Raw genomic sequence first — 13,527 nt, forward strand, 5'->3', positions numbered from 1 at the left:
TATTGAATCTTGTGAACCTTAGTACAAATTAATGAGAATTTCTTCCAGTAAATTGCTCTAATCGTCGTTCACGTCCCACTTTCTATTTTAGAAAGGATTGGTAACAAGGCTCTTTTGTGTAAGTAGCACAAGTAGCAGATACCTTTAAACTTATAAAAAAAACAAAAAGTTGGTCTGATCTGCTCCTTTCAGATTTCACGTTTTCAGAATCCGAACACTCTTACTTTTTTTTTTTCTATTTAACCAAGGCAAAATAAATAAAACTCACAAGTCTCAAATAAATGGAAAACTAGTAACAGATTTTTTGGTGTACACTGTTCAGAAACATTGGCCCCAGGCTGTGTTAGTGTGTGGCTCAACAGCAATCAGAGGTCATAATTTCATTGGCGGTTTCCATCGGGTTTAATTTTTGTAGCATGTTACATTACTGAAGATGTCTGGTTTGAGTTAAGCTAAGTACTGGCTGTGTCAGCTTTAAACAGTACAATATTTAAGGTACCTTAAAGAGTAAGGAGGCCGTTATGAAGCGAATGGACTAATTGTTCTTAGCAGCTTAGTAAATATTGAGAAGGAGATGGAGGTCAGTAAAAAGGAATGACAGCTAACTTTTTGGAAGGCACTTAAAACGTAAAGTGGATATTTTACAAGGCCACCACCTATGGCTTTAAAAGATGTGGAATCACATTTTAAGATGGAGATATTGTCTTCTCATTTGTGTTAAGTGGCAGACGTAGTAAAAATCTTAATTTCTGTCCTCTCTTAGGAATGTGACCAGGTTCATATAGATGATGTATCATCGGATGACAATGGACAGGATTTAAGGTAAGTTTTTTGTAATGAAGTCCTGCTGTGGCCATGACTGGGAAATAAAACCAGTGATAACATATGAATGTGTTTTTTGTTCTTCATTTAATTCTCACATTTAACTAAGTTTATAGCCTACAGCAGTAGATTTATTTAGCAATTTTCTAAAGTTCAATATCTTATGGATAGGGATGAGCCGATCTTGAGATTTTAGGATCGTTTTTAAAATCCGATTTTCGATTATTTTCTAGCTGATCCTGATCACGATCGTGAAATTTGCTTGATTGCCGATTGGGATCCATCCGATCTTTCTCGATCCCGCTTGCTCAACCCTAATTTTGGCTTTTCCCACTATGATTGGCAAGTAGCCAAGCATTGTAGGAAGTACTGTGAGACCTCAATCCCGCCAAAAAAGATTGGGACTGGAATTCCAATCACGATCGTGAAATACACTCAATCGCCAATCGGTATCCGATCTTTTCTGATCCCGATCGCTCCACCCTACTTATGGAGCCTCCTTTATCAAGCTTGGTTAAGGCTAAGGCTCCACGTTGCGGAAAAGTCATGGGGAAAAAAAAACACTTTTCTCGTATGCTGTTTTACAGTACCAGCATAGTGAATACAATTCTGGCTAATCCACACATTGGGGAAAAAAATTGCAAAAAATTTGAGTTTTCAAAAACCCATGTATTTTTGAAAAACACAGCATGTCATTTTTAGCTCCAAGTGTTTTTCTTATAAATTTAGGGTCCATTCACACTTTTTGGCGAGGATTTTGGCAAGGAAAAAAATCCGCTTCATGAATTAGGAAATGTTTTTTTCCTCTAGCACAGTGTATGGACCTTGAAAAAACCGTTAGTGTTTTTTCCATGTGGTTTTTGCCAATTCCACGTGGATTTCCCATTGACTGCGTTGGTTTTTGCAAGCGGAATCCGCCTGAAGGAAGCTTTTTATCCGCTAGCGGAACCCATAGAACTAGTGGAACCCATAGAACTCTATGGGGAGACGTTTTTTCCATGTGGATTCTGACACGGATTCAGCACCAAAATCCTCGCCAAAAAACTCAGTGTGAATGGACCCTTAAATAAGAAAAACTGCAGAGAAAAATGTAGCAACAACGCAATATATTTTTGCTTCTTTTTTTTTCCATAATGTTTTTTTAGCTGCGGTTTTCTACATGGGGCCTTAGCCTAAAACACGCGTATGTTATTTTAAAATGATTGATAACCAGCTAAAATAGGTGAATTGACCTTATTTTGAGAAAATATATTTTAAAATTTTAGAAATGGTAGCCAATGACCATAAAATGTAAGCTTTTAGCCAATGGTAGTGTGTAATATTGCGTAACTGGCTAACATTCATTTCTACCACTATTGCTTTTTGTGCCATATTTTTTTAAACCAAATTCCAGATCTGATATTTCACGTTGCATTGTATGATTGATCTGACGTACCATTGATGTTTCTTGTGGTTATCAATTGTGACCTCCTATGGAGATAAGTTGTATAGGCAAGGTTTAGAAAAGAGGCCAGAAATGAGATGTAACATCAAACACAAAAAATGCACCAAAATTTTGACACCTTTTACATATAGTCAGAAACTAAGCCAACTAATAGTGCAAGCTTAGAGTAGGCAGTCTCAAGATACATCATACTTAGAAGACACTTCAAAAAATCTAGCACTGTTTAAGAATGTCTATGACTGAGGTGCCATGTTGCAGAAAGGGAGCCTTCACACGGAGTATACTCTCCGCTCATTCTGAACATAAAACTCGTTCAGAATGAGTGCATAAAAAACAGCTCACATTGATTTCTATGGGTGCCGGCATACGCGCATATCACATTGAAAGCAAGAGGGGAAAAAACCTCCTATTGATTTCAATGGGGAGCGCACGTATGCCGACACCCATAGAAATCAATGGGAGCTCGTTTTTACGCGCTCATTCTGAACGAGTTTTACGTTTAGAATGAGTGGAGTGTAAACTCCGTGTGAAGGCTCCCAAATGCAGCTTTTTGTTGCAGATTTTGCTGTGGTGTTTTGGAGTTAGGAGTGGATTGAGAAGAAGTCATTTTTGGCTTTGGCTCAACAACAAAACGCATTTCCGCAACGTATGACCTCAGCCTAAAGCTTGGGCAGTATTAATATATCCACCACTTGGCTGAAATGTTCCTAAATTAAAAACTGATAGCTAGGAAACAGAATTTTTTAAACTTTTTTTGTATGTGAAGGAAATTATTTTGGGGATTTTGTATCTACGGGCTCTTCAGATTCAATTTAACCATAACATACACAATAAGATACAAAATCCAGAGATTTTCTAAATCATTTAATGAATTTATTTTTCCATTAATATAGCACGTACAACTTTGGGACAGACGGCTTTCCAGCAGCAGCGACCAGTGCAAACCTCTGCCTTGCCACAGGTGTCCGCGGAGGGGTAGACTGGATGAGAAAATTGGCTTTTCGTTATAGAAGAGTAAAAGAAATCTACAACACCTATAAAAATAATGTTGGAGGTAAGTAAATGAACATCATTTTTTTTTCATACATTTTGCACAACTGTCCAAATTCTCAGCTAGTTTTTACAAGAGTTGTCCAGGACTTAAGTATTTGTCTATCCCTTGGATATATTATTAATGTAGATCAATGAGGGTCCATCTCTTGACATTCCCATCAATCAGTCATTCACTGAGACGGCGGTAAATGAGAATTTATACAGTTTATTACAATGTGTAGCATTTGAGAAAGTTAATCCACGAATTTAGCTTGTAGTACCTTTTTTTCCAGCTGCTATACAGTTTGCTGGACTACTAGGGGACATTATTCTGTGTGGGGACCATATGGGAAGCATTATATTGTGCAGGGACCATTGGGAAGCATTATACTATGTGTAGGTCACTGTGAAGTATTATGTTACCCATTCATGTTGTCTGCCACAGACCCCCACCTCATTTACATAACCCACCAACCTTAGACAGGATGGGGCAGGGGGACTACGAAATTTACCTGTATGGTACATGAAATTCGAGATGGCAGCCCTGGTTCAAGTTGTCTTGCTGGGATAACCTCTTTATTTAAAGGATAATCTGCATATCTCATTGAATTGTACTTTTGTCATAGGCTAAAAGAAAACTTTACACTAAGGTGTGGTGGTGTTCGTTCACCCAGAATAATTCATTGTGCAATAAACTGAGAGCAGTTATTGTAATGTTGTGTAACTACAATTCTTTATGTTATCACAGGTTTGCTTGGCCCAGCAAAGAGAGAAGCCTGGTTACAGCTAAGGGCCGAGATTGAGGCCCTGACAGATTCGTGGTTAACTCTTGCACTGAAAGCTCTTACATTAATTCACTCCAGGTAATTTCTTTATGCTAAATACATTAAACCAGTTAAGGCTTGGTTCACGTGTGCGTTCGGTATTCCGTTCGGGGAGTCCACTTGGGAACCCCCTGAATGGAAACCTATACTCATTAAAAAGAAGTTAGCCAAGAAAAAAAACCATGGACTCCATTATAGTCTATGTGGTCCGTGTGATTTCTTAGATTACTGTATTTTTATGTGTATAAGTTTCCATTCGAGGGGTCCCCAAGTGAACTCCCCGAAAGGAATACCGACCACACATGTGAACCGGGCCTAAGGCTAGATTCACATGTGCATTGGAAGATCTGGCAGGATCCTTGGATGCAGAATCCAGCAAAAGTTCCGCATGGAGGACTCTTTAGTCCGGCAAAATGATTGGCACAAAAAAAGATACCCAATGGACCCCATTAGAATTAATGGAATCTGGTTCTGCTGGACTCTCCATTCAATGGGTTCGTCTTTAGTATCCATCCGCAATGGAACATAAAAATGGAATGACCACCACAGATGTGAATCCAGCCTAAGCTATGTACTGTTAAAGAATGTAGAATAGTATTTAGTCGCTCATATATTCTGTTTGTCATATTGCAGGACTAACTGTGTAAATATACTAGTCACAACTACTCAACTTATACCAGCACTTGCAAAGGTCCTGCTATACGGATTAGGAGTTGTCTTTCCAATTGAAAATATTTATAGTGCAACTAAAATAGGTGAGTACAGTATAAAACAATATTCAATAAATTACGTATAAAAAGTTACGTGTCTTTGTTTACGTATAAAGGAAGCCTTCACATGGAGTTACGCTCCGCTCATTTTGAACGTAAAAACTTGTTCAGAATGAGTGTGTAAAAACCAGATCCCATTGATTTCTATGGGTGCCGGCATATGTGCGCTACCCATTGAAATCAATGGGAGGCTTTTTTACCTATCGCTTTCAATGTGATACGCGTGTATGCCGACACCCATAGAAATCAATGGGATCTGGTTTTTACGCGCTCATTCTGAACGAGTTTTTACGTTCAGAATGAGCGGAGCGTATACTCCGTGTGAAGGCTCCCAAAAAGTTACATTTTTGTAAATACATTGTACGACTTATCTAATTTTTGATAAGTTTTATATTGAAGAACTGAACTGAAAATTCTTCTGTTTGTAACTAGATTTGTGGTTTTGGAACAGCCCTAATAATTTGGCAGAGATCACACGACTACTCTGCATATTACTGATCAATTCCAGAATGCAAATTACAAAAATATGATTTATATAGAAATCGAACCATCGGGGTATAGCAACAAGCGTGAGCTCAGAAGTCAGGAACTTCCATTGCTGCAGATTTTCTTGTGACACAGAAAAACGAATACGTACTTGATGGCTGTTTTGACTAGAGATTATATCAAGGGTGGCCTCTGACTTGTGCGCAGATAGGAAACTGATAGCATACATGGATTTCCTAGGAATTGAAACAAAACATAAATTATTTGGAAGATTACTGGTTCACATTTTCTTTGCATTTTTTTTCACAGGGAAAGAAAGCTGCTTTGAAAGGATAGTTCAGAGGTTTGGAAGAAAAGTAGTCTATGTTGTAGTTGGAGATGGTGTAGAGGAAGAACAAGGAGCCAAAAAGGTAATTAGGTCGCTGACATATTTTCGTTACAATAACTTTATAGTACTTTATATGTATATATAAAATCCCACATCCAGCACAGTAAAAGCCCATATTGTTGGTTGTCACATATGTCCTAGGTTTACAATTCTATATTGAATATATATTACAAGATTTTTTGAGGTGCCATATTTGAGAACCAAAAAAGTGCTCAAAGTATGTTTTTTAATGGTCACCAGTAGAGATGAGCAAACACTGTTTGGATCAGCTGATCCGAACAGCACGCTCCCATAGAAATGAATGGAAGCATCTGGCACGTACGCTTTGCCGGCGGCCGGTCGCTTAACCCCCCGCGTGCCGGCCGCTTCCATTCATTTCTATGGGAGCGTGCTGTGAGCGTGCTGTTCGGAAAGGCTGTTCCGAACAGTGTTCGCTCATCTCTAGTCACCAGGTATTCAAAAATACCCAAATTCCAATAGAAAACGATGAACTCTACTTCAAGTCTATATATAATCTATAGTCTATATAAGCTTTGTGTTCCTTTGCCATCACATATAAGTATTAATGATCAAAGACTTCATACAGATGAGATAGTGGAAACTAAGACTAGGTTCACATTTGCTTAATGAATTCCATATTTGTGATCTGTCATAGGAGCAAATCCATCACACAATGGAATGCAACAACAATCCTCATTGACTTAGGCCTGGTTGGGACCCCCACCCCCGAACAAAATACCGAACACATTCAAAAGCGTTGAGCAATGAAGTCACAAGGACCCCACAGACTATAATGGGGTTTATGAGTTTGGCGTGCGGTGTCATGCGGAGACAAAAGTACTTAAAAAGTACTTCAAGTACTTCAACAACTTTCCTCTCTGCATGATTTGTGCAGAAAACACACTGATCACATTATACTTTATAGGGTCTGTGTGCTTTCATTGCTCACCACTTTTTAATGTGTTCGGAATTCCGTTCGGGGAGTCCACCCCCGAGCAGAATACCGAATGCAGATGTGAACCAGGGCTTATTATCATGGTGTCTGTTATCTTATCAAAAAAAATAGTCCAATATTCTGCCCTTCTTTTTCCGGCAAGTCTGAAAGAGTCCTAAAGGAACCTCCAATGCACATATGAATCTAGCCTAGAATACATCAACCGGCCTGTTAATTTGGTGTCAGGTATATACACTGTTGGTGTGTAGCCACTGGATTAGAAGTTGTGTATAGTGGCTAATATAACAAAAAATATGGGAATTATAAGCTTAGTTTAAGTCAAATATCTTGGTGGCTCAGTGGGTAACCTTGCAGCACTGGAGTCCTGGGTTTGAATCCTGCCTAGAGCAACATCTGCAAGAAGTTTGTATGTTCTCCCCCGTGTTTTCGTAGGTTTCCTCCCACATGCCAAAGAAAAACAGTCATGTATCATTTTAGTAGTTTTTATTACTGCCCCTTCTTTTCTCATTGCCATAGGCTTCTACAGTATATCCTTCTGTGGTGCATTTTATAAAGCCATCTTCTATTCTAGATTTAGGGGTGCATTAGGCAAGGTGAAATTTTAAGGGGCCCTTTGAGAATTCACTTTTTGGCTGAAAAAATATGCCGTCTTCCAGTTATATTTCAGAAAAGCTAAGCAAATTATATTTTTAGGAAAATGTGCGTATTCAATGAAAAATTTCATGATGAAATTTATGATGAAATTTCAACTCTGTTTTTGCTTTTGTTCCAGCATTCGATGCCATTCTGGAGAATAACAAGCCACTCAGATTTAATGGCACTGCACCACGCATTGGAACTTGAATACTTGTAGCAGGAAAACAGCACTTTGTTTCCGAATACAAATAAACCCTGCTGATGGGTTACATGAAACAGATGTTCCGGTGTCCCTGTGCAACATTGCTGAAGTGGAATTTCAACCGGAAGCGCTTATCTTCTGTTTGATACACTGCTGATAATTTAAGCAATAGGACTTTAAGGGGAAAAAAACCTTATAAATAAAAAAAAAAACTCTAGCCTACGTTCTAGGTCCACAGGCAAAGCAAAGGGTTCATACCTGTGAAGAAAATGAAAACTAAGATCTCGAAACTTCTTAATAGGTTTTATGATTTCCACAAAAGGAAAGTTGACTGTGGAATGGCAGGTTTTACTGCACATTAAACAGCTATGCTAAAGTCTCTTAGTATAGTGCCCTAGAAAATTTTTACGTCTTATTTATGGATGGACACTTCAGCTTGACGTACAGAGATATAGTAGAAGAAAGATGGTACCAAGGAGCCATCTTGGTGATTCAGAAATGACTTTGGACAAAAGAGTCTAAAGCAGATGTAGGCAATCTAGGATTTCCAGTCGTTGGAAAGCTACAAGTCCCAGTCGAAGTTTTTGGGATTGCTTTTGCCCACATCAGGTAATCGGCAGGTTGCCTACCTCTGACCTAAAGTATGTATACTGTAATTTAAGATAGAAATATGTACATCACTGCGACAATCATGTACAGAAAGATTTTTTTGTTTGTGTGTAAATTTGTAATAATGGATTCTTTTACATATTGTTTAGGTAAATAATATTGGGATAGCAAAGCCTCGGTAGATAAGATGTGCAGGACGGCGTGTGTACAAACTGTTGTGCAGTGCCTTATCAAAGTGTTAGTTATAAATATGTAGATAAAGGTGTTTTTTTAATATAGGTGAATTTGTTAAGACCAAACACATGGATGTCAAGTGTCAAGAACATCTTACAAAATTGTTTTGTTCGCCAGTTAAATCAACAGATTCCCATTCTCCAAACCACAACACTATTTCTTATACTTTCTTATTGTTCAAGAGCGGCATGATTAGCATTTCAATTAAGTAATTTGAAATAAAGGATATAGACAGACTCATCAGTTACATATATATATATATCTATATACACACGTGGACAAAATTGTTGGTACCCCTCGTTTAATGAAAGAAAACCCAACAATGGTCACAGAAATAACTTGAATCTGACAAAAGTAATAATAACCAAACTACATGTTGACAAGCCACAAAGCTTCTGGGAGAATGTCCTATGGACAGATGAGACAACAATCAAAATTTTTGGCAAGGCACATCAGCTCTATGTTCACAGATGGAAAAATGAAGCATATCTTGAAAAGAACACTGTCCCTACTGTGACACATGGAGGAGGCTCTGTTATGTTCTGGGACTGCTTTGCTGCATCTGGCACAGAGTGTCTTGAATCTGTGCAGGGTACAATGAAATCTCAAGACTATCAAGGGATTCTAGAGAGAAATGTGCTGCCCAGTGTTAGAAAGCTTGGTCTCAGTTGTAGGTCATGGGTCTTGCAACAGGACAATGACCCTAAACACACAGCTAAAAACACCCAAGAATGGCTAAGAGGAAAACATTGGACTATTGTGAAGTGGCCTTCTATGAGTCCTGACCTAAACCTTATTGAGCATCTTTGAAAGGAGCTGAAATATGGTGTCTGGAAAAGGGCCCTTGCAAACCCAAGATAACTGGGGCAGTTTGCTCATGAGGAGGGGGCCAAATACCTGCTGAGAGGTGCAGAAGTCTCATTGACAGTTACAGGTACCAGTTAAGGGAATCGTCATTTCTGTCCAGGCCTGTCTCATGAGTTTGCTTTTCGCTACAACAGAATAAAAAAAAAATAATCAATGTCTGACTTTCATTTGTCCATTTTCATAGAATTTTTATTTATTACTTTTGTCAGAGTCAAGTTATTTCTGTGACCATTGTGGGTTTCTCTTTCATTAAACGAAAGGTACCAGTCATTTTATCCATGTATATATATATTTATCCCAAACAACATCTATCTGTATTCTCAAAGGAGGCCTATAAGGAGTATTTCAGCGTGAAGAATTTATTGCCTGTCGAGGTTATAGGTCATAAATGCTAGATCAATTGAACCCAGAACCCTGTTACTGCTAGCCACAAAAGCATTGCTAGAAATAGAGTTCCAGTTCAGCATGTTCCCCTATAAATGTGGAGCACTGGATCACTCTATCATTTATTACTTTTCAAGTGTGTAGGTGATGAATAATTCAGGCTGAATACCCCTTTTAGTCAGCACATACAGCATGTAATGCAAGAACTGTGTTGCTTCACCATATATACAGTGGGTGCCATCTTGCTCCTCCCTCAGGTGGCAATTTTGGGAGATTTATTGTGCGATTGCAAACAGTAACATAGCCTTAAACTCCTAACATTCTATAGCTATAATGTACTTAGGCTGGTCTTACACGCCCGTAATGTAAGTCCGCAAATGATCCGCAATTGAGGGTTTTCCATTGCGGACACATTATACTCAATGCGGCCTCTTACACCACCGGATAGTTTATCCGTGGTGTGGCCGGGCCGCAACCGTGCTCCACAATTTATAGAGCATGTCCGTAATGCCCGTGAATTGCGACACTGCACGGACTCGCCCATAGAACTCTATGGGCGAGTGCGGCAGGACACGGACATCTGCGGAGTGTATGTTGCTGATCAGCAACATGCGGACCGTAGAATCATTACGGTTGTGTAAGACCAGCCTAAGCTATAACGTTCTACTCCCATCATCTTTGTAACCAGTTCACTACCACATAAGCCGCTCTTACACACCAAAACACGGAAAATCCAACTACTAATACATGCAAGCACATGTGACTTTGATCAAATAAACCATCGAAAGCTGTATAAATGTATTAAAATCATATCAGGTTGAATTTTCAGAGAATTTTCTTGAATTTAATTTACCTGCTTGAAATCTACCTGCAAATATTATTACACAATTGAGTACATTATCAGATATGACCTTCCCCCCCCCCTCCCCCGAACTACAGACACTGCTGCTAGAATTAGGAACTTGAGGATCTTAAATTGACTTTGCATCTTTTTCTTAAGGAAAACACACAGGGATTCTTTCTTTTTTTTTTAACAGTTCAAGTAACAGTGAATATTTCAGCCGTATTGTACAAAAATTAGCATGTGTGTACCCACAGATATGTACAGTTTTCTCTTCTCATTCAATTTTGTGTTAAATTAATAAATTTAATTTGTGAAATATTAATTAAATTGTGCTTAATTTTATTTTTACATGTACCTATTGTAATTATTATTGTATTACTTTTGTTATTTTTTGATTCTGTAAAAGAAAGAAAAAAAATTAGAAAATTTGGAAAAGAGTGAATCATTTGAAATAAAATCAGAAGACTACAATGAAGGATTATACTTATTTTTCCTATGTGTGCCAGTGAGAACGAAGTGAACGGTTTCGTATCTTATATGCTTGAGTATAAATTGCTTGTGGTATTAAAGCTATGAGCACTAACTATAGAAATTGAATAATACACAACCCGCCATATATTTTTGGAAAGGATAGGATAGTGATTGGCCGAGCAGTGACTTTTGCATGCAGGGACCACCACCAAATTAGCGTTGAAACCATTTATCTGTTATAGGTTTTTGTTATATGTCATACATTTTCGTAGCCCAGTGAACCCCATTGACTATAAAGGGATTTTTTTTCCCCAAGATGGCGCTGCATTGAGTGGCTGCCTCGATACAGAGCTCCAAGCTGAGAGCAACCTTTATCTTTCCTTTTCACTCTTTTTGTCTGTATCTTCAAGAATCTTCTAACTAAGCAAACTAGCACTATGAATTAACAGCTATAAATGGAATGGAAGACCCTGTGGAGTATTTTTTTTTTTCTTTTCTTACTATTGTTAAAGCATGGACAAGATTCAAGACCTGATTCAGCTGGAGTTTCCTGTGTGCACTATTAAAGGATTATCTTATCTTATCTGTCAGGAGTCCATTGGGTGTCTGTTGTTTGAAACTGGAAGCGTCGGAGAAAAAGTCTTTTTTCTCTGCCGATTTTCGGCACTACCGAATATATTGACAAGCGGTGAGCAATGAAAGCACTCTGACCCCATAGACTATAATCTGGTCCGTGTGTTTTCCACTAAGGGAAAAGTACTGCAAGAACTACGGTACATGACTCGTGCGGACACCGTGTGGAAAATACTCGGACCCCATTATAGTCTATAGGGTCCATGTGCTTTCATTGCTCACCGCTTTTTAATGCATTTAGTATTCTGTTTGAAGGATCCCCAAGCAGACTCCCCGAATGGAATTCCAAATGCAGATGTGAACTGGGCCTAACCTAATAGCCCCTAAAATATATATGTGCATTAGAAGTGACTTTGGTGATGTAGACTCCCTTTAAATAGTAACTCAGTGAGATATTTTCTGACAATACATAATACAGTGTATAGTATTATCAAAGGACAACTCATTTAAAATACTAAAGTAAAAAGTAAAAAACCGTATATCTAATCACAAATATAACAAAGTTGGGGGCCACACGGTGGCTCAGTGGTTAGCACTGCAGCCTTGCAGTACTGGGCCCTGGTGTTCAAATCCCGCCAAGGGCAAAAAAAAAACCATCTGCAAGGAGTTTGTATGTTCTCCCCGTGTTTGCATGGATTTCCATCCCATATTCCAAAAAGACATACTGATAGGGAAAAATGTACATTGTGAGCTCTATGTGGGGCTCACAATCTACATTAAAAAAAAAAAAAAATATAACAAAGTTATGAAGAATGAAATTATTTTATATCATGATAAACAGTGATAAAATGTTGTCCTTTGGGAAGTCTCATAAGTTCACCCCCCAGAAATGTATTTAACCCGGTCAGCTTTGAGATTTTGATCTTAGATGATCGTGGGATACAAATTTGTAGAATCATGGAGATACAGAACTGAACTTTGCGTGGGAAAATGTAGAATAAATTAGTGTTTTGCAAAATGAATATTTTATCTCATGTTTCTAATGATCTAAGACAAAGATTTTATTATTATTATTATTATTATTATTATTATTATTATTAGTGGTTACACCATATAACTTGTGTACATTTTAACAATATAAATCCATCCACGAAAATATCAAGGTAGAGTATAGTGAGACCAGTAGGTAATGCTTCAGTCATATTCTAGACCTTCTTCAACCTTAATCTGGTTACATGGTGGGAGGGTATGATACTTTGCTTTTGTGCAGATTTGTGCAAAAAAATGAAAATTTCTCAAAAAATTTTGATTTTTTTTTAAAATTTCAAGTGTATTCAGAGACAGAATACCCGAACGGACTCCAAACACTGGTCTATCTATCTATCTATCTATCTATCTATCTATCTATCTATCTATCTATCTCTCTCTCTCTCTCTCTATCTATCTCTCTATCATCTGAATGCGGAATATGATGGTGCTTAAGTTAAATAAATAATAAATATTAAGCAAAAATTCTGTAGAGATCATTCCCACCATTCAGTCACTTATGTCCTAGTTATATAACAACCAAGGTGAGCGATGAGCATGGCACCAACCTACCTACCGGTATTTCATTGCCAAACTACCATCCCATTCTTTCCATTTTAGTGCCTTTTTTATCCCTCACCGCCCCACTGAGTTAGGATACGGTCCTCAATCAACCAGGTCATCCGATGTCTACAAGACCAAATGGTCTCTTGAAACTCTATTTTATTTGTTTACCCAGTCAATAAACTGAGACATTCTCAGACTATAACTTAAAAAGCAGAGAGCCCTGGGTTCCTCCAGGCAGCTCTGTGCATCCAGCCTGGAAAAAAGCAGGAAAACAAGGGGCTATGTTCTGGAACATTGTCATTAACGTTGTGTTTACATAGTGCAACCCCCAAGTGAGTAAGTTTCCATTTGTTTGATAAACATCACCCGGCTGTAGCAGCTCTTCTGTCTTCT

At 38.2% G+C, this 13,527-nt stretch overlaps 1 protein-coding gene across 9 annotated transcripts in view; it reads left to right on the forward strand.

Annotated features, from left to right (window-relative positions):
- EYA1 (EYA transcriptional coactivator and phosphatase 1) overlaps nucleotides 1-10,846 on the forward strand; it is an 89,772-nt gene extending 78,926 nt beyond the window's left edge. For all 9 annotated transcript variants that reach the window (XM_075270421.1, XM_075270424.1, XM_075270423.1 and 6 more), the window contains 6 exons: nucleotides 764-822; nucleotides 3,160-3,320; nucleotides 4,047-4,161; nucleotides 4,756-4,877; nucleotides 5,688-5,788; nucleotides 7,494-10,846. In XM_075270421.1, the coding sequence (XP_075126522.1) occupies nucleotides 764-822; nucleotides 3,160-3,320; nucleotides 4,047-4,161; nucleotides 4,756-4,877; nucleotides 5,688-5,788; nucleotides 7,494-7,574 (639 nt within the window). In that variant the 3' untranslated portion in view covers nucleotides 7,575-10,846. The remainder of the gene's footprint in view (nucleotides 1-763; nucleotides 823-3,159; nucleotides 3,321-4,046; nucleotides 4,162-4,755; nucleotides 4,878-5,687; nucleotides 5,789-7,493) is intronic.
- Nucleotides 10,847-13,527: the final 2,681 nt, after the last annotated feature.

The sequence above is a fragment of the Leptodactylus fuscus genome, chromosome 4 (assembly GCF_031893055.1).
Source record: "Leptodactylus fuscus isolate aLepFus1 chromosome 4, aLepFus1.hap2, whole genome shotgun sequence".
NCBI lineage: Eukaryota > Metazoa > Chordata > Amphibia > Anura > Leptodactylidae > Leptodactylus > Leptodactylus fuscus.